Here is a 25,531-nt window from a genome sequence, read left to right as displayed (position 1 = left end):
GAGTCTACATACGCTAGCTTAGCAGTAGCTTAACTCACTAGACTTCAGCAACTTGAAGTAACAGCAAATGCAACTCAGTGCCTCTTATTATGTTACACTTATAGTGTGTACAAAGCTAGCAATAGAACACCAGAAAAACAAATGATCTATTCCCATATACAAGTGTAAAGTATATGGGAATTTACTTTACACTTGACAAAGGGCATTAAATATGGAGCTTCAGGAGTGAAGGCGCGCATATGATGCTAGGAATAGGGTGAGATGGAGGCAGGGGATCCGCTATAGAGATCGAAAGAAGAAGAAGATTACAAAAATGGACTAATGGTTTTAGGTTCCATATTTTGAAGCCTCAGTGTTTGCATTTTGGCCGTAGTCATTTTAAGTTTCTGTTTGTTTGTTCGGGTCAGTGCTGAGAAACAGACTAACAAAGCACATCATAGAATTCAGGTCCCAAAGTCAAACAAACACTGCAGCGTGACTGAGAGTTCAAAACTGTCTAAATTCCTTCATCTTTAATAAAATGATCAGCTGCTCCTTTACCAGGTGTAACAACTAAGTTTAGCATCCAGGCATCCATGAAAACAGAATTTATTAAATTTAACAGAGTTAGAGGTTAGCAGGAAGTTAGCGCACTAGTTTTCACCTAAACATACATAGCATGTTCTGACTGAGAGATTTCTAAAAAATTCAAACGTACAGCTCTGCTATCTCTTCCAACATAAATGAAGACAGAAAACTAAACAGCAGTGACTTTTGTAGGGTTACTGAAGTTGGACTAGCTGGTATATAATGATGTGCTACTAATCCCTAGCAACACAGCTATGATAGCATACCATAAACACAGTGGCTGGAGGATGAACGCTAACTTTTTTCCACTTGATAAAAGTTAACGTGAGGATTCCCGATGGTTAGGGACAAATGCAATCGCATGGCAGGATGCTGTAAATGGACCAAACTTCAGTCAGGAGAACAACTGAGATAATCCATCCACAATACGAGGTTAGTCATTAATATGCTGCAACAACATGGGAATAGAGCAGCTGCCAGAGAATTCAACATTAATGAATCAATGATACGGAAGGGAAGGAAGCAAGAAGAATGAGTTGAGTAAAGTTTGACTTATCTGTCTGTTTTGTGTCACTTAATGCACCTTATAATCCGGTGCACCTTATGTATGAAAACAGACCCGTTCATCAACAGTACACCTCATAATCTGGCGCCTTATAGTCCAAAAAATATGGCATTTATTTTTTAAAAGTCAAGCCAAACTTTTAGAAGGGTTGTGTGAAAAATTAAGAACATCTGTACTGTTTCTACAGGAATTAGGGTAGGGTAACTAGCGGCCAGGTGCTACTAATCAAATGTAGTTGATTAACTGATCATCAGTGTGAGCATCTGCCAAAGTGAGCGTCTGCCAGAGTTTTGGCAGTTTGCTAGTATGGAGCATTCAGGTGTGTGTTAATACAGTGCAGAAAGAAAGATATCAGCAGTGATCTTAAAGAAGCAATTGCTGTTGCTGCCCTTTACTGTGGGAAGAATTATAAAGCCATTTCCAAACAATTTGAAGTTTATTATTCTACACTAAGGAAGATTCTTCAAACTGCGCATACCTCAGAAAAACTGCAAGCTCCATATCTCAGACTCTACAGGTTAGCATGTTAAATGTTGAAGTCCAGGAGAGTACAGTTAGAAAAAAACTGAACAAGTATGACTTGTTTGGAAGGGTTACCTGAAGAAAAGAGCATGGCAGCACAGCTTTTGTTTCCAGAGTTGCACAAACCACAAGACTTCTAGAAAAAGTCCTTTGGAGAGACTTGACCATAGTGGAAATGCTTGACCATATTGCACAGCACATTTTATGAAGTCCAAACACAACATACCAGCACAAACACCTCATAACAACTGTCAAGCACGGCAGGAGAAGGGTGTTTTGCAGCCACATGATCTGGGAACAGTCATGAACTCTTCTGTATACCAAAGTATTTTAGAGTCACATGTGAGAAATGTGTTTCCGTAACAAGAAATGATCTCAAGCACAGCAGCAAATCTAAAACAGATTGATTATTTTCTAATTTTCAGCCAATGTGTTTCAAAGGCCCAGTCGAAGTCCACATCTCAACCTGATTTAAATGCTGTGGTTGGACCTTAAGAGAGCTGTACATAAACACATGCCCCCCCAAAACGTAACAATTACTAACACAATTACTGCAGTGAATGTTTAGTTTTTCACACACTGCTTCTGCATCGTGGGTTAGTTTTTGTTAAGTAAATAATGACATGTGTAATACATCACGAGTTTTATGTATTTACCTCATTTTAGGACATTCTACAAGGACTAGATTTGCACCAATAAAGGAAGAAAAATGTACGTCCCAAAACACTGAACTCTCTTTCATAAACCTTTGGCATATTCCAGTCTCACAGGGCACAGTCCATTACAGTATAGAAGTTATTAAGCAAAGGTTATTTTTGTGTCAGGTCCTACTGTAGTAAGCTTAAGTCCAAACATCAACAACGGCCACTTGTTTGCATTTGCAGCTGGAGAGAGCTTGAGCCTCGCTGTGTGTGTGTCTTTGTCCCTGTTTGTGTGTGAATCCCTATCTGTTTTATCTGTCTATCAGGGATGCTACTTCAGATGTAATTTGTTCCAGCCGAGCTAATTGAAACCTCTATTCAGCGAGCTGCTGTGGACATTGTCCGTGCTGAAAAGGCGACAGTCCTTTCTCTGGCCACCATTGTTTGGGAATGTAATGAATTTTATGTTGCTGCCGCTGCCGGTAGAGAAATCCATTTTTCTCCCCTGGTCCCAGTCCTTTTGTCGTGCCTCCCCACCCATCCTTCAGTTCATCAATAGCCACTTTATCTGCCAATCTGTGGCGAGGGGATGACATTATTAGAAGGCTAAACAGCAGCTCTAATACAGGCCCTCCCTTCCTCTTTCAGATCTGTACAAAAACGGACTTCAGAGGGACACCTTCCTACCTTTCATCGATGTGCTGAAGGTAGAGACAAAGTCATCCCTCTCTCTTGTCTTTCTAATTTATTCAGTTGTTTATCTCGCGCGCGCACGCACACACACATACACGGACACACACTTGCATGTATGCCTCTGTGTCCGTCTTTTTGCAAGTTGCTCTTAGTGGTTTGATGTTTTCTGCTTCATGGATGCTTCACACAGTGTCACAAAGCTGTCTTTGATCATACCAGGGCACACTGAAAGACTCGCAGAGAGAGATGGAAAAGAGTGTGAGTGGGTACAGGTAATGTGAATGGGAGAGTGGGAGATGGGTGGACTAGCTGTGACTGACCCAGGCTGCTTGCATTTCAAAAGTAGAGGGGGGTGGTGGGCGGGGGGTGGAGCGGAGAACAGGAGCGATGTGACGGTTAGCATTTCTAGCGAAAAATCTACTTTGCAATTTAAGCAGGTAGCACCATTATCCTGCCTGCATCCCAGATGATCATTGATGTGTTTGGAGTGATCGTGATCATAAATAATTGCATATTAATTTGTTGTCATGCATTTTGCAACAGAGGAGGGCAGCATTCTTGCGCCTTTTATTGGTATTTTGTCTGAATAGTAAAGGCAAGCGTTGACACTGCTGCAATTTTTTTGGGCAAGATAGCAAGTGAAAGTAAGCAGCTTAGCGTTATTAAGAATTTAAAACTGAGAACCCCTCCTCTGACACTAAACGTACCGGATAAACTCATAATTGAACAATATGAAGTCCTGTAAGTATGAGGCACCTGAGCTGTGCAACCTTCCAGTTTCATATAATCACATTGATGCAAACCACTTGCACTGCCATCGTTTCGTTATGTAGGACGGCCAATAATTAATAATAAGTTCTAATTTACCAAAACTAAGAGTTTCCTTAATGCCCCAGGTTGACCACGCTGACTTTATTAGGGATTCCCTATAGAATATCTTGTTATATATTATGACCTTTAGTTTGAAAGCAGACATTTTTTACACACACACAGTCACATAAGCAGTGCTCGGCTAAGGTCTGGCTCAGGCACACTCCTGGTATGAAGTAGTAGATAAATGCTCTCTTGTGAGTGCGCTGAAAATCGCCACTGCTACTTGAATTTTGTGGCTTTTTGAATGAAATTGTTGTTAAATTCTCATTATTATTCGGCATGCCTCATTTACTTTTAATAGGAACTTTTACACAGGATTATACATATACAATAGTAAACGCCTTATTATTGACTTTTGGTTTATTTTTGAAAACAAATGCATTCGTTTTTGTTCATACTATGATGGGGATTTTGTTAAAGAAATACAATACATGATATAGAACATAGTCACTCAGATTAATTTAGGCTTGGTTATTTATGAAATGACTTAACATGGCATTGCCTCTGAATATATTCAGGTATCACAGTATTTTTAACCCTAAAACTCCGATTTAGCTCTGATATAATAAATAATCTGTTGCATTACAAATGCTAAAGTGAATATGTGTGCAAAATACAGGCAATCTAACCTGACCAGAGTTATCAAACCACTGTAACATTAAACACACGCACATTTGAAGTCAAACCCACTAAAAGTTGCATAGAGTCTTGGACTCACCCTGCACCCCGCCTGCTAACCCAGCAGCAGCAGCACCCTTGCCCTCTCTAATCCACCCTCATCAAGGTCCGGAATGCCTGCTGTCCCTCTCTGCCCCGTACTGGCTCCTCTCTTTCAGGATACCATGTTTTCCTTTGTGAGGCCATCTGGTTGGAGGGTTTGGGGGTGTTTTTTAGGTGGGGTGCTATGGATTCTCTATAGTGATCTGTCCTGTAAAGTTAAAGCTTGCTAACTAGCTGACCCTTAATAGATTGAATGAATGCTCGCAGGGAGCAGCCGCTGACTCGGCGCAGATCGCCTCCGCATGTGCATGCCAGCGTGTGTTTCTATGGTGAGTGCAGGAGAGAAAAGAGGGTGTTAACATACAAAAATAGCCTCTGACCTCCTCCCCTCATCACCTGAGCCGGAGTGGTAAGGGTTAATCCGCCACTTTTGTCCGCCTCGGATGATGTCTTTATCTAACTGTTGACTTCTGATTAGTTGGGTCACCTTTCCTTCTGCAGCTCCCGATCTTCCACAATCATCCAGTTTTATATTTAAAAAATGATTTAATGACTTGCAACGCACGGGCTACATACAACTTCATTTAATCCAGAAGACGCTGTTTATTTTTTTATTGTTCATCATTTAGTTTGTTTGCTATTTTTCATCCACACAGTCGTTTGTAATCTCTCGTCCTTTGTAGCATCTCTGTAGACTCCATTTATGAGTCTATTCAGTTGTTCCGGCGTCTTTTTCTTTGCAGCCGCTGCAAAGCTCGTAGTTTCGTGAAATACAGGGTTTGGGTTTTTTTTCTTTCTTTTTTTTAATGGATGCTGCCAGTATTGTAACGAAGACACTCTTTCTCTCTCTGGCAAACTGTCCTCGCTCTCCACTCCACTTTTCATTGCCCATCCTCTCTCTCCACCCCTCTATCCCCACTCTTTATTCTATCACTATCCTGTTCTGCTCGCTGGCTTTACTCACCCAAGGTCAGGTCTCTGTATTTTGGTAGCAGAATAGTGACTTTATTTTCCCTCCACTTGTTCGATTGCAGTTGCGCACAAAGCTGCCGAGGGGAGAAAAACATGACAACAACCCTGAGGCAACTTTGAGTATCTCTGAGTTTCTATCTGTTTTTAACCCTTCTTTTGATCCACTTTTCATCTCTTTTTTTTGTGTCACTGTCAATACTGGCTCTGTGCTGAGCAGTTGGTGATGAGAAAAAATGAAATATATAAATCAAAACAGAATGACAAAGAGAGAAAGGGAAAAACTGAAGAATGAGAGGGACGTGGTCCTCCACTGAAGACCTTGGTAAGAAGGACCGTGTGTGAAGAGCTGGAAGAGTTCAAATCAAATAGATTTTGATATTTGATGACAGTCATTGTCTTTTAAAATATTTAATGGCAGCATGCTTCGAGGGCAAAGCTCACTTCTTTCATATCAGTGTCTCTCGCTGTCTGTTCTGAAACCTGAACAAGGGGTGATAGGACAAATCGATTTCTTTTAAGCACAAAGAATCAGACCAGGATCCTAATTGTTACCTAAATTTTAATTATGGCAGTTACCTTGGTTCCGTTTGGGCAAATGATGTTTTCCTGTTTTCTATCAGAGTGTTCAGATGTCAGATGTGTAATAGTAAGCGTGTACAAATATAGAAATGTCTCTTAATTCGACTTTCATGGGGTGCGGTTTTGCCTTTGCTAGTCACAGTACAGACAACCAGGAAATCAGGGAAAACAGTAGAAGTCAAGCCACCCCGGAAGTGACATAAAGTCAAGCTCCTCTCCCAGTAGATCAGCTGATCTCAGTGGGAGCCCACATCATCTGGCAAACTGACTAAACTGACTAAAGTCACATGTGCAAACCATGTTCACCCTACCTATCTGAATCACTGTGACATCTTTATTCACTGATGCCTGCTCTGTCGTCTTCTTGCTGCTTTCAAAACCCACAGGAGGAGGTCCCAGAACAGAACTGTACCACCAAATATAAGTGACCACACATGGAAATAACAATTTTTGGCTACAGTGATCCTAACAGAAATTCTATTCTGAGACTAACTTTATGTATATTACTGACATCAATACCCTTTTGAATGTCAGATTTGAATTATTTGCATCCATTTTAATACACCAGATAATTAGTTATTCACTAATCAGTATCTTTATAGGCAGCAGACTAAGACAGAACACAATCTAACTCGAGACCGAGGTGCTGGGGAGAATTAACTTATATGTAAAAAAATTTTTTTACAAAGTCAGCGGTACAAAATCTCAGATGGATGGGGGTAGTACGGACAGGTTTTCACAGTGCACAGAACAAGAAAGATGAAGTCTCTTATTTAATTTTGCTGATTCCTTTTTAATTGTGCACATAAAGTCCTGCAGGTTTAAAAGACTGCAATGCTACATTGTTGAAGTCTTCTTGTAAAGGTCTTGCAGGTTTATACTATACAAGATGATCAGAGAGCAATTTTTGTAATAAACTGTGTGGAGCCCATGTTTTGCTCGCGTCTGTCACGATCAACAAATGGAGCCTCTGTTGGCCAGGTGCAGGTAGCACACACTGCCCGAGTTACCGTTTTGGTTCAGTCCTGGGCCAACGAAACTCGATGGGTTGAGAGCGGGGGGTCCGGTGGGGTCCTGGATCACAAAAGATGGGGCCTCCAACTCAAACGATGTTTCCCCAAGAGGAGCAGCCGAGGCAGGAGGAGGTTGTGAGAACGACCCTGCAGAACAATCCATCGCCGGCCCAAGGCAGTCACACTTTAAGGGAATAGATCATTAGGTGTAATTAGGGTGTTCACATTGTCACGTACCCCCCCAGACGGCCCAAGAATGAATAAAATCACCAGATACACCCCCAGCCGGCTCGCATGCGTGCACGCACACACACTAACTAAGCAGCTCCCCAGTTAGTGAAAACACTTTGATGTCAGAAGAGTCGTCCAGAACTTGCCAGCATAAAGGCACTGTTTTAAGCTCTCCCCCCCCCCCCGCCACACACACACACACACACACATCTCTCTCCCTCTCTCTCGACCCCTCTGTCCCTGCCACCTCCCACTTTTTTTTTTTTTTCCTGTCCCTCCACACAAGGCTGTAAGACACACACGGATGAATGAACGACAACCTTTCCCCTCCTCCCCTCACCCCCCTCCAACCCCCGTCTCTTTTTCAGCCTTCCCACCCTGCATTTCTTTGAGGCCTGGTCAATTCTCCAGGCCAAACAAAAAAAAAAAAAAGCATCAAATGTTTTCTGCTGCTGGGTAATGAGGGAGTGGACCTCATCAGGGCCCAATAGTCAGCTATCCTTGGCTTTTGTTGCAGCTCAATGGCACCGCGCTCTTTGAAAAACTCAAAAGCAACTTTTTGAGGAGTAAAGGATAGAGAAAGATATGTCATGGAGGGAGCGGGCACAGAGGGGAGTGGAGGGAGCAGGGGGGTAAAAAAAAAAAAAAGCCACTCTGTTTTTATGCTAAACGGCTGTCCAGTGAGAGCAGTGGACAGCTTGGACAATGACATGATTGGAGCTACATGTGTTTGGATGACTTTCTTCCAAAGAGTCTCTGATTCTCATGTCTGTCATCTCTCTCTCTTGTGTCTGAGCCGGTGAATGCATCTGTGCGAGCAGGGGAACTCTTAATTTGCTGCTTTTCTTTGAATCAGCGAAACGTTTGCCAGGTTTTTACACCACTAGTTTAAAAAGCTAATATTGTTGCCTGATGGTAATAAACCTTAGGGCTGCACTTCTTTTCTTTTTATGGTTTAATCTGTCATGTGTCTTAATAATGATTAAAATAACAAAAACTGCAGATTGGAGTTTCTTTTAAGTTAATTAACAAGACAAAATCTAAAGAGGTGATTATTTAGAAAATAGAAAATACTACAAAATTCCATTAGAAAAACTTCAAAGTATTGCAAATGGATAAATTAATCAAATTGTGAGCCTTTAAAATTACTAAATAAAAAAAAATCTAAAGACTGCACACTTGTGACCAACAAATTTGTTACAACCTAAATATTTTCTCAACTTGCAGCACAAGCGCATTTTTATCATTTTTCCTTAAAATAAATGATCACCTCTTCTATCCGTCCACCTGACGAAAGAAAAAAAAAGCTGTTACTCCACTATTTGTACATCGCCATTCGCCGATTAAACTGAAGGGACTGTTTAAGACGAGATTTAAAAGTTGCAAAGTAGACTGACTACATTTGCGAGAGGAGGTTGTCGGTGGCGGCGTCGGGGTGCGGGGAGGCTGCAAAACCACAATGTGTAGGCGGATAAAAATCTTAGAGGAGTGAGAACTTGACAATCCCCTCAAGATGGATAATCAAGTAATGACCCGCGAGGCCTCAGCCTCATCTGATTATAAATAACCAATGGAATCATCATCACTGATTGTGTTTCCATTCCTCCTTCTTTTCCCCTCTCGTATTTGCACCTCGCTCCTCCGTCAAGGAACGCAACAACCGCCTTTACCGTTGGTACGTTAGAGACGAGGTTCATAAAGGGAGGGAGTTGAAGATGGCAGGAGAAAAGACAAACTGAGATACTAATGATGTGGCGGCAATAGTGACAAGTTTTTTTTTCCTACTTTTTTTTTTCTTTTCTGGAGGGACTATTTACCCGTTGGTGGGGTCACAGTAGGTTGATGAAATGACACCTCCCTTTTGTGCGTGGGGGAGGGCGAGTTTGTCAGGTTGTTATTAAGCCTGATTCAGCCAATTGGCTCAGAGTGGGAACCCCGTTTGTGTGAGCGGACACGGAGATAAAAAGTTGACAGCAGAGAAGAATAGAGTATTTCCGTCCCCTTGCTTTGTGATGATTACTAATTATCCTGCAGCTTAAGGAGGCCAGTGGCAGAAATTCACTGATTTCATAATTTACTGGAGCTGTCGCTGAATACTCAGTCAGCCGATGATGGCTTGGATGGGATGATATGCAGTTCCTCTCTTTTCTTTGATAGAATAGTGGAGATGATGATTATAGTTTGTGCTGTACTCCCTGACATGAATCTTGTTGACGTTTTACTCTATGTGGAAAAGTTTGAACCCTGCATCGCAGGTTCACCCCTGCTGTAACGCACTTGAATAGCTGCAGAACAATGGATCGGCTCGGCAAACCGAGAACAGCTGACACAAAATCCCAAAGCTGTCGGAGGATAGGAGATAAGATGCCGGCTGCCTTCTGCGATGCCTTGTTATTTAATTTAATACTTTTTAGGGTTGTTCTGTATCCATTTTAGTGTGAAAGAAGTGAAGACACAAAGCTCTGATTGTCCATTTTACAGGGTTGCCATATTAACAATGCATCATCAAGACAAATCAAGCTGTCACAATGATTTAAACCTGAAGAAGTGCAATATGTTTTAGCATTTCTATCAGCAATCACCAATATGAAAATCAGAGCTAAGCGAAAAATGTACAAAGTTCTGATATTTCTTTAATTTTCCTTATCTTTTTATCAAATAAAAGGACAAGAATAATCGATTAGGTGTGTTAGATGAAGCCTGACACGTCTTAGACTGTCAGTGTTGTCCAGAAAGATTCAAATCTCCTTGTGACAAACATGGAAACTGTATTTAATTTTGTCGTCAGTCACACAGGAGGTCCTGCTGCTGTAAATGCTCACGGGCTCAATGAAGCTGATGCTAAAAGTTGTCTCTAAATTAGTCATTTACATTAAATTATGGGGCAAAAAGAGCACAAATAACAATGTGTGTGTGTGTGTGTGTGTGTGTGTGTGTGTGTGTGTGTGTGTGTGTGTGTGTGTGTGTGTGTGTGTGTGTGTGTGTGTGTGTGAGAGAACAGGAATACTGCCACACCGTCTGCTTAGACACAGGGATTGACTACAGGAAGCTTGGCGAGGCTGCAGCAGGGAAACTTTACTACCTGTAAGACACACAAACACGCACACACAAGCACACTACCTCTCTGCTTCCCTCTTTATAGTCCTCCTCAGCCCAGAGTTTGTGCGGAGGCTGGGTTGAGTTGACATTAACCTGCATTAAACACACACACACGCACACAAACACAGGAAATGCTTGTGCACATCATGTAGTTTGGGCAGAAAGAAAAGGCAAACAGATGAATAAATGAGGGAGACGCAGGCTGGGAGGTTTATAAATACCTGCATTACCTTGAGAGATCCATGAAAAGAATAAAAAGAGGAATCAATAGAATATGAGAAAAGGGCAGAGCTTTAAAAGCTAGTTTTCTATTTTCCTTGTTACATATGCGCTGTTAGGAACTCGCGCACGCAGGCAAACAAGTGCTTTCGTCTTTTCACTGTATGTAAATAGAGTACATCACACCCTTTTACCTGGAGTTAAAACACAAGCACACGCAGACACGAACACACACACTTCACAATCTCATTTCGACGTGTATTCACAGGCTAATGCTTGTGTTTAGAGCCTAACATCCTGTTTTTTACCGATGGAGTGAAAAGCTAAGTACCCCTCTCCCCTGCTCTCCTTGCTGCCACCGTTTGATGTGGCCACTTCAGCATTATTAATTTCATATCCTATTATTTCCTTTCTGTTTCGTTGCCTGTGTGTGCGCGCGCTGGTGCATGTGTGTTGTGCAGCACAGGGGAGCCTGGTGCAGAGGCCTTCTTGGATGCACTGTTTGAAGAGCTCTCATTAAGACAAAAGAGTGGTAAGGGCATTTAAGGAAGACAATGCATTTTAGAAAAATTGATTATGTTTTACTTTTTTTCTGTGACACAAGGACACGTCAAAATTACACATTTTGTAATATTTATATATATGAAAGATAAAAGAAAATACCAAAATCAACAGTGTTGATAACAATTAGACAAATCATCAATTTCTACCTTAATTTGTCTCACATTTATCCTTTCTTAGTATTTAAGGCTCAAAAATAGATTTTTATTTTTTATTTTATTGTTGTTGTCTTTTTAAATTCCCGAAACAGCTGGGGATTTTGAAGACCATGACTTTTCAATCATACAGGATTATCTAGTGTATCTGCTGAAGGTTTTTTTAAATGCTAATTTTCATGTCGCCCAAGCCCACGAGACGGCTCACTCACCTACTTTAAATAGTTCTGTTACAACAATAGAAGTCTGTGGCACAGAGAAATAACATTTATCAGGGTTAAACTACATAGATAATACAATTGTACTTTTTTGGGGCTATTTGTGATGCTTTACATGTCATTTTTTTATATGTTATAATTCAACAGGAAAAAACAAAAGCTGCACAATTCTAAATTAAAAACAAACTCTAGACTTGAACTTAGATTTTCAAAATTACTGGGCCTTAAAGGGTTTTTTTTTTTTTGTAACACTGTGAAATTTTAGGATTTAATTGTATAGTAAATAGTTTTTTAGTAGTAAACAGTATTTTTCATTATGTTTTCTTTTATTTTGTCTTATATTAGAGGTTAAAAGATCAAAAATCGTGAGTGTGTAGTAAAGCAAATTTCATAAATATACTACCTTTTAACCTAACTACATGTATATACTGTAGCCATTGTACATTGTGTGTGTGTTTCCATAGCTACAGGTCCCCGGGTGCTCTCAGTGCTGGGTAGAGATGTGACTCTAGAAAAGACCTGCGGAACCGTTGCTGACTGTACTTTTGATGAGCTGTGCGGCAGAGTGAGCATTGTTACGATTAATTTGTCATTATTGTGCAACAAAACAGGCTGATACATAACGACACTTAACATCTTTTGGCCACATAAAACTTAGAGTAAAACAAGGAGTGTTTTAAGGTAAGCTTTTCTTGGTTTTTAGCTTTAACACCACAGTTACTCGCTATACAGATAGAGAACAAATTAGAACTGCTTGATGGCATTTAAAACAGCCTGTGACCTCTAACCAAAGTCAAACCACATCCTTTTTCTTGTTCTTTTTTTTTTCTACTGAGACACACAAAATCCACTCATTACTAATCAAAACTGCTCAAATTCGAAGCACTTCTCTTGTCCCTGTATTACCTCTATGCTCTGTTTATTGTCCGGGCCTTTGAACTGGATGAGGTATTTTCTGCTCAATGTCAAAAAGAAAGTCTATTGACATTTTTATGATTAGTTGTGCCCACTGCACCTGAAAAAGGAAGTGTGTAGCGTGTGCAAAGTCTCAACCCTGATGGACAGCGGTGAGTTTTAGAAGGCATGTGAGCTTCAAGGCTTCCTCTGGCATATGTTGGCGAGTCCTCATTAATTTTAAGAGCAATCAGCCTGAATGGCAAAGAACCAAGGACGAGGACAAAAATTACAACAGCTAGAACCTTTTTGCACAAGGTGCCCTCACTTCACAGTTGTCATTTTTTCAGGCCATGTGTGCAGAGTGCAGAAATTCACAGTGCCTGTACCCATTTATGGAGCAGATGTGCACATGTGCAAAGCTGAAATCTTTGATGTGTTCTTTTGTGGTGTGCTGTCTGTTTGAAGCTCGGGTCTGACTTTGTTTCAGTATCTCACATGCTCTGTCGTTCTCCAGGCTTTGGGTGCCAGCGATTACCTGGAGATGGCGCGGCTCTTCGACACAGTATTGATCCGCCGCGTTCCCGTGCTGACGCTGTCGATGAAGGATCAGGCCAGACGCTTTACCACCCTCATAGACAACTTCTATGACAAAAAGGTGAAAACAAAAAAAAAGAATGAAAGGCATGGATTCTATTACACTCATGTGTTACAGAAGGATTTCTAATGCAGCTTTTCTGCCTTTATTTACAACTTTTAGAAATCTTCCTACATTACATCCATAAAAGTGTTGGATGTGTTCGACATCTCAGTTCAAAACCAAGAGTGTGTAATATAAAATACTCGACTCTTGGCTTCCAACAAGATATATATATACACTAAAAAAAGTTTGGACACACCTTCTCATTTAATGTTTTTTCTTATTTTCATGACTATTTACATTGTAGATTCTCACTGAAGGCATGAAACCTATGAATTACCACATATAGAATTATGTAGTAAACAAAAAAAGTCTGAAATAACTCAGAACATGTTTTATATTTTAGATTCTTCAAAACAGCCACCCTTTGCTTTGATTACAACTTTGCACACTCTTGGCATTTTCTCGATGAGCTTCATGAGGTAGTCACCTGAAATGGTTTTCCAACAGTCCAGAGCTCCACTCCATCATTCTCCTTCTTGGTCAAATAGCCCTTACACAGCCCGGAGGTGTACTGATTTCCACTGGTCTAATTTCCATTCCTTGTGTTTCTTGGCCCAAACAAATCTCTTCTCCTGATTGCTTTTCCTTAGTAGTGTCTTCTTGGCAGCTATTTGACCATAAAGGCCTGATGCGCACAGTCTCCTCTGAACAGTTGATGTAGAGATGTGTTTGCTACTGGAACTCTGTGTGCCATTTATCTGGGCTCTAATCAGAGGTGCTGCTAACTTGCGATTTCTGAGGCTGGTGACTCAAATAAATTCATCCTCAGAAATTGGCTCACATCCTCATGTGAGCCAATTTCATCGTAGTGCTTGATGGTTTGTGCGACTGCACTTGGGGGCACGTTCAGAGTTTTAGCAATTTTTTGGATAGACTTACCTTCAATTCTTAAAGTAATGATGGACTGTCATTTCTCTTTATTTAGCTGATTGGTTCTTGCCATAATATGAATTCTAACGGTTGTCAAATAGGGTTGTCAGCTGTGTACCAACCTGACTTCTGCACAACAAAACTGATGGTCCAAACCCCATTAAGAAGGCATGAAATTCCACAAATGAACCCTGATAAGGTACAACTGTGAAGTGAAAACCATTTCAGGTGACTACATCATGAAGCTCACTGAGAGAAGACCAAGGGTTTGTAGCGCTGTCAACAAATAAAGGGTGGCTACTCTGAGGAATCTAAAATATAAAACATATTTAGTTTATAGTTATTTATCTTTTTTTCTTTGCTACATAATTCCATATATCTTGTTTCATGTATTTGACATCTTCAGTATGTATCTACAATTTACAAAGTAGTAAAAATTAAGTAAAACCATTAAATGAGAAGGAGGAGGAGCATTAGAGCTTCCACAGAGTTTTCTCCACCTGGGTGCACCTACATCTCTAGGCAGCTGTGTTGTTGACATGCTGCTAAAGGCCATCATACTCCACCTTTTGACAGTGGTCCAGCCTGACTCTCTGAAGCTTTGGATGTTTAATCGTGGTACGATTATGAGCATCCTGAACACTGAAAGGCAGCCTTGGCAGAATCTGTCCAGAGCTCTGGATAAATATGAATATGTTGTGGTGATCTTTGGTGATATATGAATGCTACTGAAGCCGTATATCAAGGGCAACCCTACTGCCCCAATCCTTTCCTGGAGAAAGGGGTCTTGGGATGCCTTGTGATGTCATGTTGCTACGTCACTCTCCCGGCTTGATAAATTGAATGAGGTGTCAACCATGGAGCTAGTCATGCCTCCATGTATATGCTCCCTTGGGTCACTGCAGTCTTGCGCCCTGACAGGTTGTGTTGGATGTTAGCATTGGTGCTGCTCTATGGAGGTTTCATGTTTAGCCTGTTGCCCTGTGATGAAAGGTGAGTCTTGCTTGTGACATTTTCCACAGTGGGTTTCCATGTCATCCAGTTTCCATGTGAACCATCAGACGTGCTTTGTATTATTCCTAATCATCCACAAACATCTCTTTTCACTCTCTTTGTTGGCCTTGGATCAGAAATTTGGAACTCCTTCGTAGCTGAACAGAATTTGCATTACACTCTCCTGACAGTCTTGCTAATGGACATACACATCCAAGTACCTGTCACTTTTATCCTGTTCAGGCAGACTTCTGTAAGCCACAGTCAGTGGGCTCTCTTGCTTCAGGCCGATTCTTGCCTTTCTTTTGCTCGCAGTCCAGGGCAATGAATGGAATCAGCAGCTGGAGTCCTACCCAGACACACAGAGAAGCGTGTTGGTTTTTTTTATTTTTTTTTATGTAAGAGTCTTCTTTGTTTGCTGGCTACAGGTAGGAAATTTTTACTTTACCAGCTTTTGGTGCCACATCATCTTTTGGTACAGTGAAAGTGATTAAAGCCCAGCTAATGACCTGGTAATGGAAATATATACACCAATACAGGTACCTGTGATAGGCCAACATCATCATTAGGATTATTATGGGCAATAAATATATCAGTCAGGCTCCAGTAGGGCTACTATCACACTCACACGGTTTTTCATTTGTTTGATTGGGGTTTTTTTGCAAAATACTCTATTCAGCACTGAAAAAAGTATTTACTACAAGGGCTAAACCCCTCAACACTGTGCCAGCCTCATAACAGGTAACTTAATACTCACTGATTTGTTACCTTTTAACCCCATATTATATTCGATTTAATTTTAGTTATGTAGCACCAAGTCACAACAACAATCACCTAAAGGCGCTTTAAATTGTAAGGTAAAGACCCTACAGTGACACAGAGAAAACCCCAACAAAGAGTCGACCCCCTGTGAGCAAGCACTTTGTGACAGTGGGAAGGAAAAACTCTTAACAGGAAGAAACCTTGGGATTGTGAATGAGAGCACTTTTATCACATCAATGAGACAATAACACGTCCCACAATAACATTTAAATCCAATAATTCAAGACAGGGAATGAATGTGTGAGTAAGCTACCAGTAAACAGACACTCAGCCCTTAATGTTATAGACAGTAACTCCCACATCGCTCTTTCTTGCCCCCTTGTCCAAGGTGAGGGTGGTGCTGCTGGCAGACGCTCCTTTGGACCGGCTCTTTGCCCACACTGGAGGAGATGATGAGAGGGACCGACAGCTCCTGGATGACCTAGGCCTCAGTGAGGTAAGGTCACATCTCTGTTATTTATCCCGTTGAATCGGATATCACTATTATTTTCTTTTTTTCGTTTAATAACAAACTTGCTTGTTGCTGCTATTGAAGTTGTGTCCTCAATTTCTCTGTTTTAGGGAAGAATTCACTAAGATCTAGATCCTTTTTACAGAAATGCAGTATTCACTTTCACGTATTTACACACAGATGTACAGGCTGGAGATTAAATCGATGACTCTATGCTCATTAGCCCGATGATTTAATCTTTCTCCCCTGCTGCATAAACATTTCTCTTTTGAGTATACAAGTTGCCAACTCTGGTGTCGATTCGTCTATTCAGGAGGCAGCAGAGCGACTTACCCTCTTCACAGCCGAGGAAGAGTTCTTTGCCTTCCAGAGGACAATCTCTAGACTGATGGAGATGCAGACGGAGGCATACTGGCTGGAGGGAGACCGCAATCGCAGAAAGACCCACAGTGAAACTTAGCGCCTGTTCCTAACTGTCATGATAATTATCTACCTCGGCACAGCACAGAGCCTCTAAGCACTAACACTGCATAGGAGATGTATTCAGTTAAGCAGAAGTAGAAAAGACCAAGTCTGTTTTGGGAAACCAAAATCATCTTTTTCTTCTTCAGAGAAATCAATATTTAACAAGGCAAAACAAAGCATAGTACCTGTGTGTGTGTTGTACTTTTTTTCTGCCTGGTCCTTTTTTGTGACATGCACTATCTCCCCATTGAAAACGATTTGTTTTAAATAGTATGAAAACCTCTCTAACATGAGTAAACCACAGGCAAACGGGCGCTCACTTTAGAGAGGAGGGAAGTGTGTTTCACTGCAGTTGGTTACTGCCCTCTAGTGGGTGGATGTGAAAAGGGCAAGGTGTTTTCAAGCTGTCCATTTGAGCACTGATGTTGATTTAGGATATGCTTGCTATTATTCAATATACTTAATGTATTTTATTTTAAGGAACTTCTGCCATTTTTGTAAGCTTTCTATGAAATCGGAGAGAAAATAAAGTTGAGTTTGTCTCGCAATAATATTTGTTTTATTTGTGTACTTTTTGAATAGATCTTTAAATTTCTCTGTAAGGTTTTTATGACATTTGAGCCAAATTGATGATTTGAAGCAACATATTTCAACATGACAACAGGATTAAGAGGACTATATAGTATATAGAGAGTGTGTATATATAGACACCATCCACTTCATCAGTTAAACTTTGGAATTGCAAGTCCTTTCAGAGTTTCCTTAATTCTTTGTGGCATAGATTCAACAAGATACTGGAAGCATTCCTCTGAGATTTTGGTCCATATTGATATGATAGCATCACACAGTTACTGCAGATTTATCAGCTACACATCCATGATGCAAATCTCCCATTCCACCACATCACAAAGGTGTTCTGTTGGTTCTGGTGACTGTGGACATTTGAGTACAGTGGCCTCATTGTCATGTTCAAAAAACCAGTTCGAGATGATTTGAGCTTTGTGACATGATGTGTTATCCTGCTGGAAGCAACCATCAGTACACTGTGGCCCTGAAAGGATGGACACAGTCAGCAGCAATACTCACTTAGGCTGTGGTGGTTAAAAGATACTCTGTTGGTACTGAAAGGCCCAAAGTATGCCAAGAAAAAATCCCCCACACCATTACATCATCACCAGGCTGCTGAACTATTGATACGAGGTTAGGATGGATATATATGCTTTTATGTTGTTTATATCTGTGAAGGTTCTCAGTCATCCAGGTCATCGTAGTCAAAGGAGCTTGCAAAGAAAAGCGTCTGGACTTCTTTAAGTTGCTTGAAGTCGTTTCACCTCTCATCTGAGAAGCTTCTTCAGTTCTAAGGTCAAATGGTGGGGAGTCCCAGATTTAAACCTAGTGGGAGTATCCCCCCCAAAGAGGGACAAAAGGACCCCCTGATGATCCTCTAATCGCCTGAGCCAAGGTGTGAAAAAGGGTGTGGGTCCCAATCAGCCAGGGTTTCGGGTGAGCTCATTATGAAACCTGGCCCCACCTTATCATGCGAATTCCTGAGGTCAGATGGCCCAGGATGTGAGTGGGCGTTAAGGTGTCTGGGGCGGGAACTCAAAACTGGATTATAGATGGCAGACAGTTGGTGTCGTAAACCACCGCCTCTGTTCAAAGATGGTCGCTCACAGTGGACATAGATGGCTTCTTTCACTCCTCTTTCAAACCATCTGTCCTCTCTGTCCAAAATTTGAACATTGGCATCCTCGAAAGAGTGTCCTTTATCCTTAAGATGCAGATGGACTGCTGAGTCTTGCCCTGTGGAGGTGGCTCTTCTATGTTGTGCCATACGCTTGTGAAGTGGCTGTTTGGCTCCCCACCATTTGACCTTAGAACTGAAGAAGCTTCTCGGATGAGAGGTGAAACGTCTTCAAGCAACTTAAAGAAGTCCAGACGCTTTTCTTTGCAAGCTCGTTTGACTATGTTGTTTATACTTAATTCCTACCACCCAAATGTTGGATATCAAGACCCATTAGACCAGACGACAGTTTTCCAGTGTCATGTTGTCCAACACCTAGTGAACTCGGGTGAATTGAAGCCCCATTTTCCTTTTTTTTTTGGCTGACTGGAGAGGCACCCAGTGTGGAATTCTGCTGCTGTAACCCATCTGCTTCAAGGTTTGACGTGCTGTACAGTCAGAGATGCTCCTCTGCATACTTTAGTTGTAACAAGCAGTCATTTAAGCAGTCTGGCCCTTCGCTTCTGACCTGTAGCATCAACAGCGCATTTACGCTGGAAAAACTGCCACTCGCTGAATATTTTCTTTTTTATTGGTGGAAACCTAGAGATGGTTGTGTGGAAAAATCTCAGTTGTTCAGTTATTTCTGAAATACTCCGACTGGCTCATCATCTGGCACCAACAACCATGGCACTTTCAAACTAACTTAAATCACCTTTTTTCCTGATTCTGATCCACAATTCGAGCACCAGATCATCTTGACAATGCCTAATTGTTTTGGGTTGATGCCATGTGATTGGCTGATTATATATTTGCAGTAACAAGGAGCTGAGCAGGTGTACCTAACAACTTGATCAGTAAGTTTGCGCATATCTAATTTGTGGTTATTAAAATATAAATATGTTTCTTGTATATCATCTATATTTTCGTGTAAATTCAAAGTCAGTTTGAACTTTAACTGTGTTATCCATATTCGTTTGCACTTCCCTCATTTGAGCCTGTAGGAGGCGGCAGAGGGCTTAACATTTAAGGATAAGGTCATCACAGTGCACCGCTCCATCACAGACAAACCCACTCTGACTACAGACTACATTATCTAAACCAAGACCGTTATGTAACATAGTTTGTTTATACGAAGTGTCCATCCAGCCAGTATCATGGAACAAGTAGCTTACAAAAACACTGAGGTAAATGTATAATCTCATTAGATTTAAGCGCACACACCTACACACACATACACACGATGTGGGTGCGTGTACACACATCATGTGTGCAATCATTAAAATGTGCTTGAGTGGGTAGTAAAGGATGCAAGTCCACCCACCATACAACTTTCAATTAAAGTTTGGGATTTGTTTTTTATAAAACGATCACCACCCACGGGGAGGCCCCTAATCCAATCAGACCATTATGCCATTTGGGGTAAACATCTGACATAAACAGAGAAGGCCGCCCTTGCTTTGTGATTGTCTTAATTGGATGATTTACGCTGGCTTAGAGGGATGTTTGTCGTCTCAGCCTGCCTGGATTCTAGATACCCCATGCTGACATAGGGAAGACTAAAACAGTTCACCTTTTGACTCCTATCCACCGTCATATCATCCATTCGCTTATCAGGCTGCTGCCTAAAACTGTCCTGATAATATTGTGATTTCACCTGGACGAAAGAAGAGGAGTTAAAATTCAGATGCTTTTTAATTTGTGTGTGTTGACAATCCTGGATTTACAAGCTTCAGAAGGGGCATGTAGGGTGAAGCTGACTTATCTTGGAGCACAACAAACTGACCTAGAAAGGAAGTAGAGTGCATACCTTCCACTTATAAAATATTACATAGAATAAAAGAAAATATAGGCACATTATTTTAAATGTGCATGTCAATATTGCTGACCAGATGACAGAGCAAACACAAGTCAGTATATGTATGTATGTATATATATATATATATGTGTGTGTGTGTATATATGTATGTATGTATATGTATATGTGTATAATTAAAAGACCAAAATCTGCACCCTTGTTTTCACTTTCCAAAGCCGTCCAGCTGGCCCAATTCTGGCCCCTGGGCCTTATGTTTGACACCACTGTTCTAAAGGTTGAGGCTTTTTTGGCTAAATAGATGCTATAAATGTGCTCAAGAAATAACTGCTACAGCTATGGAAGAAATAAAAGACTACAAAGCAAAATAAGTTATACAAATAAAGCCAATTTTAAGGTTTATAAGAGCAGATTCAGTGTAAAAATGTCTCAAAGTTCTTGAAATAATTTTAAAAATAACAATCGGTGCATCAGATTTATAGTAGTTAGAGCGGGGGAAACCATCAAATGTAGTGTAGTTAATGATTTACTGCTGCAAAAATATTAAACCCAAACAAAATCATTCTTAAAATTCTCCCCGAGTAACCAAACACTAACTCCCTTCGGATATCTTGAAGATTCAGCCTGATATAAAGCAGCTGAAAGATAAAAGTGTGATCATGTTGGTGAAAGTACACAGGGCTTTTGTGTGTGTGTGTGTGTGTAAACTCAGACATCCTGACCTCCCGCTGAACATCCACTGAGCATTTAACTCTGTAGTTCTCGGCAGGCGCCAAACTGCTGCATCAGGTATTCTCTTTGACATGAAGAGAACAAAAACCATCCCACAATGCGTGTGTGTGTGTGTGTAATTCTGTACAGTACACACTCTAGCCTGCTGCTGTGGATGAGCGTGTGAGCTGTAGGCTACCAGGCCACCTGGGAAAATGTGTGTCATTGAGCACAGTAAAACAATAGTGTTAATAATAACAACCAACTGATACTTAATGCTTGTGCACTGTGATGAGATTTACTCAAAGGCCAGCAAATGGATAATACATTGTTTATTTGCATGATCTGACTGGTAGTGGAAGCAATATCCTCACCCTTAAATGACGCCATAGAAATTAAACGCGATAAATCAACAAAAGAAAGCAGCACATAAATTGTAACGTGTTATTGGATCAAATGCTTGAAAAGATAAAGTAATGAATCCATACTGTAATGCTTCAGTGATATTTTTGCTTCAGTCTTTCATGAACGCGCATTCCTGCACAGAAAGGCGAACACGCGCGCTCGGTGAAACAAAGACGTGGACGAGGCTCTTTTGAAGCAGTCAAGGTGGAGGAGAAGCAGCGGGGAGGAGGGGATGGAGGCCCAGAGCATCACTTACTGGACCGAGAACCATCTAGGATTACTCTCCTCATCTCTAGAAGGGATGACGTAATTCTGGACTACAAAAGTGGGAGTGGTCTGGGCGTGATTGACTGATTAAAGGCACAATCGGCCACTGAACTTTGAGTACTGAATAGGAAGTTAACTTTAAAGATGGATGTAAATCAGTATGTTTTTAAATATCACTTTAATATAAATGTTTTAGATATGTTTTGGCGAAAAAACGAATAATTTTAATATTGCATCATATATAAAACTTGATAAATGTAACAATTTATAAGGTTTTATGAAGCAACTGACATTAAACTTGTTGCGTTTTAAAAAATATATATATACCTGCACCTGTTGTGGCACAAATTCCATTTCCTGAAACAATATGTTAGCTTTCCAATAACAGTGAAATCCTTTCTGAAGTAAACATGTTAAGGGCTTCAGTGTTTCTCCCTCTTCCTTCTCCTCCTGTGTCCTTTAATTTCTTTGCACTTCACTGACATGTCAGGACGTGTCCCAGCCGTGCAGCAATCTTTAGTTCCAGCCTCCTCTGAGCGCAGAGATACAGCTGTCCGATGTAACTGTAGTGTCACTTTAAAAGGCGATCCCATGCGCAGGATCCAGAGGGCTGGTCTTTAATCGACTTGCGTGCGCGCGTGTGTGTAAAGAGTGTGTGTGAGCCTATGCATGCGCGTGTGTGAGCCTATGCATGCGCGTGTGTATGTATCTCAGTGTGTGGAGGGCAGATCGAGATACAGTAGTAACCCGGAGTGAGGTGGCAGTCTTATTCCACATCGACACCGACTTGCCCTGCATGCGTCCTGTCTGCATTTACATCGCTGTGCGCACTTGAGGAGTGAAAGAGAAAAGAGTCAAGATGGCAACTGGAAGTGGCTGTGGACAATCCGGGATTTAGTCTTTTCTGTATTTGAGGGTTTTTTGTGCTATCAAGTGACCGGCCGTGCAAGGTATTTAATTTAAAGTGTTCGTAACAGATTTATGCCCCAGAGAAAGGAAGCTTTAGCACTTTCTCCTCCGCCGGTGCTCTCCAGATTCTTGCAGCAGGAGGGGATTATACGTAGAGCTTCTGTTAGTGAAGTAGTATTAGTGAAGTAGTATTTTATTATAAATGTAGTGAAGATCACGGGGTGCCATGTTTAAATAGTACTAGTGTGGCTTCACTGACACATTTAGCACTGTGTTTTGTAGACTCGGCTTTTTTTTTGTTGTTGTTGTTGTCGTTTATGCTTTTTTGCTTTTCTATAACCAAGTGCTTTGGGTTTGATTCTTGTTTTTCTTCCTGTCCTTCCCAGGCGTGAATAACTGAAGTTTTTCTCGGGACTTACCTGCTATAGAATTAGCAACAAAGGACGGGAGCGCGCATTCATGGGATGCGACTTTGACAGCTCTCCATTTCTTGTCCTTTAACTTTATTATCTGGCAGCGGGGGCGAGATTGTGATTGGAGCCGGAGAGAATGGCTGAGGCTCCGATCCCCGACACACTCAAGGACCTGGAAGTGGCTATAGACCCGGACTTTGAGCCCCAAAAGCGGCCAAGGTCTTGCACCTGGCCTCTGCCGCGACCGGACTCGAGCGCGGTGAAGCCGGAGAGCAATGACACAGATATTATACCCGAGGAAGAGGATGACGAAGAGGACAGTGCCACCGCGGCTGCCATCAGTGTCAATGGCTCTGGCGCGGCGGCAGAAGATCAGAGTAGCAACAGTCCCATTGCCGATGGAGCGCTCTCCTCACCCGGCCAGGAGAGCAGTGGCTCCCCGCTCTCCACACACTCCCCGACGGCCACCCCTGGCGCTCTGAACCCCAGCAGCTTGTCTGCCGTGCAGACCCCAAGGAAAACATCATCTCGCCGTAACGCCTGGGGGAATCTCTCCTACGCCGACCTGATAACCAAAGCCATTGAGAGCTCGCCAGAAAAGAGACTGACACTGTCCCAGATTTATGAGTGGATGGTGAGATCCATCCCTTACTTCAAAGACAAAGGCGACAGCAACAGCTCCGCAGGATGGAAGGTAAGAGTCTTCCCACCATCCAGCCCACCAGCCCCCCCCCCCCCTTCCTCCATCAAAACAAAAACAAAAAGCATGTGGCTTGCAAACCCACTGACGTACACTCACAAACAGACACTCACATGCACTCAATTATGCCAAGACTGTAGATTCCCCCCTCCCCCCCCCCCTTTCAGCTTCTATTTATTTGGGAAGTCTGGCACTCATTACACCTCTCATTATCATGCTAATGGAAAAAATTACAGAGCAGTAAGAAAACACAGGGTTTTTTTTAAGGCCATTTAAGATCACGAATCTCTTTAATCAGCATGAGGATTGGTAAATCCTTTACATAATTATCTTCTAAATGTAACAAAATGTGACAGGAGGAGCTTATTCCAAAAAAACATTATAAGACTTGGAAAAATTCCAAGTTCCTGATCCGTGATATTTCTTTGATGGCTGAAAATGGAGCAAACGAACACTTGAACCAGTTTGTCTGGAAACACAGTGGCATATTTTGAGTAAAGCGGTGCTACATAAGACTTTCAAAGAATGATGCAGTTATATAAGACAGTTACTGAACAGCAGCTAATCCGGTTGGCCAAGTAGCTGAATGTAAACATAACAATTTAACACTAGTGCTCAGTGGAAACATTTGAATCCCGAGGCCTTCCTTTTATGACTAACCTCTGCAATGAAACCTCACTGTGGTTGGTTCAGTGAAACCATTCAGTCTTTCTGTGGTTGCGATACTAGAATGACACTTTGATAGTCACTTGGATAAAATATATATATATATGAGACACATTTCCATTATGTTATTGTAACCACAGAGGCATTGCCCTGTTTGCTATTTGTTATGTAAACCTTGGCAGGGATCTGCCAGTCTCCTGGGTCAGGTAGGCAACTGCCAAGGTTGCTGATCCTACCATGGGGGAATTACATAAGATCTGCCCTGAGTTTGGGCGAGCTGTTATGCATCGATCTGGTGACTGAAAAGGCATATGGGGACTGTGAAAAAAGAGAGGGCGTTGGAGGGAAGTACAAAAGGTCAAAGGGCAGAGATTAACACCCACCATAAGCTGAAGGATCGGTCCTTTGGGGGCCCATATTTTGTCAGGCCTTCTCAAGTTTTCTTATGTGATATGGTTCGGGGTGTAGCCTCATCAAGGCCGAGTTCACCGTCACCATGCAGGGCTGTTACTCCTGGAATTTCGGGCATGAGGGCCAAGCTGTCAGAGGTTTAGTGTTACACATGTCCTGTCAGTAAATCTTGGCCGGGGCTCACAGCCTATGCCTTCTTCTTTCTTCTTTTTGTTGAATAAGACAGGCAGACTCTAGCTGCTTTTAGCTGTAACAGAGTTTTGACGTCTTTTTCTATCACAGATCTGTGATACAGAGTAGTGCAGTTTATTTTAACCAGGCATATTTCATTCAAGTGGCCAGTGTGTCTCTCGGCGTCATGCTACCCATCACATCCTTTGAGATTCTAGGAAATGAGCAGTGAGCAACGTTTATTGAGGCCATTAGGAAGAGTGCCTTGAGGTTTCCAAAAAACATCTTTTGTGAATCAGATTGGATTTGTTTTTAGCCTGAGCAAAGGTAAACACAGAAATTAGAAGTCTGGATCAGGAATCTTCAGGATACTTGCCAACTGACTAACCAGAAACATATTCTTGTGCGTGCTGGTTTGTTTACATGTGTGATGCTGAGGAAAACTTTCCATTTAATGTGTTTTGGTGCTGGAGCGGTGGTAGTAAATTAGATAAAGTGGTTTGTGCTTGCAGG

General features: G+C 41.6%; 2 protein-coding genes and 1 long non-coding RNA gene across 4 annotated transcripts in view; 2 read left to right on the top strand and 1 right to left on the bottom strand.

Moving 5' to 3' along the window:
* afg1lb (AFG1 like ATPase b) overlaps window positions 1-17,377 on the top strand; it is a 30,958-nt gene extending 13,581 nt beyond the window's left edge. Inside the window, exons 7-13 of one of the 2 annotated variants that reach the window (XM_085431974.1) lie at window positions 2,944-3,002; window positions 10,378-10,460; window positions 11,156-11,226; window positions 12,093-12,193; window positions 13,040-13,180; window positions 16,239-16,346; window positions 16,675-17,377. In XM_085431974.1, the coding sequence (XP_085288100.1) occupies window positions 2,944-3,002; window positions 10,378-10,460; window positions 11,156-11,226; window positions 12,093-12,193; window positions 13,040-13,180; window positions 16,239-16,346; window positions 16,675-16,821 (710 nt within the window). In that variant the 3' untranslated portion in view covers window positions 16,822-17,377. The remainder of the gene's footprint in view (window positions 1-2,943; window positions 3,003-10,377; window positions 10,461-11,155; window positions 11,227-12,092; window positions 12,194-13,039; window positions 13,181-16,238; window positions 16,347-16,674) is intronic. The other variant, XM_085431975.1, reaches the window with a different exon arrangement.
* The window catches only part of LOC146692047 (uncharacterized), a 78,312-nt gene continuing 65,847 nt past the window's right edge, over window positions 13,067-25,531 (bottom strand). The window contains exons 3-4 of the long non-coding RNA XR_014915127.1: window positions 15,310-15,437; window positions 13,067-13,167 (exon numbers count right to left, since the gene is read on the bottom strand). This is a non-coding gene — a long non-coding RNA (uncharacterized LOC146692047). The remainder of the gene's footprint in view (window positions 13,168-15,309; window positions 15,438-25,531) is intronic.
* foxo3b (forkhead box O3b) overlaps window positions 22,393-25,531 on the top strand; it is a 42,228-nt gene continuing 39,089 nt past the window's right edge. Inside the window, exons 1-2 of the mRNA XM_085431968.1 lie at window positions 22,393-22,698; window positions 23,044-23,764. Coding sequence (XP_085288094.1) covers window positions 23,207-23,764 — 558 coding nt within the window. The 5' untranslated portion in view covers window positions 22,393-22,698; window positions 23,044-23,206. The remainder of the gene's footprint in view (window positions 22,699-23,043; window positions 23,765-25,531) is intronic.

This window comes from Copadichromis virginalis, linkage group LG15, assembly GCF_057382275.1.
Source record: "Copadichromis virginalis isolate Kocher_CV1m ecotype Utaka linkage group LG15, C_Virginalis_male_GT1.1, whole genome shotgun sequence".
NCBI classification, from domain to species: Eukaryota; Metazoa; Chordata; class Actinopteri; order Cichliformes; family Cichlidae; genus Copadichromis; species Copadichromis virginalis.
This window is presented reverse-complemented; position numbering and strand designations above follow the sequence as displayed.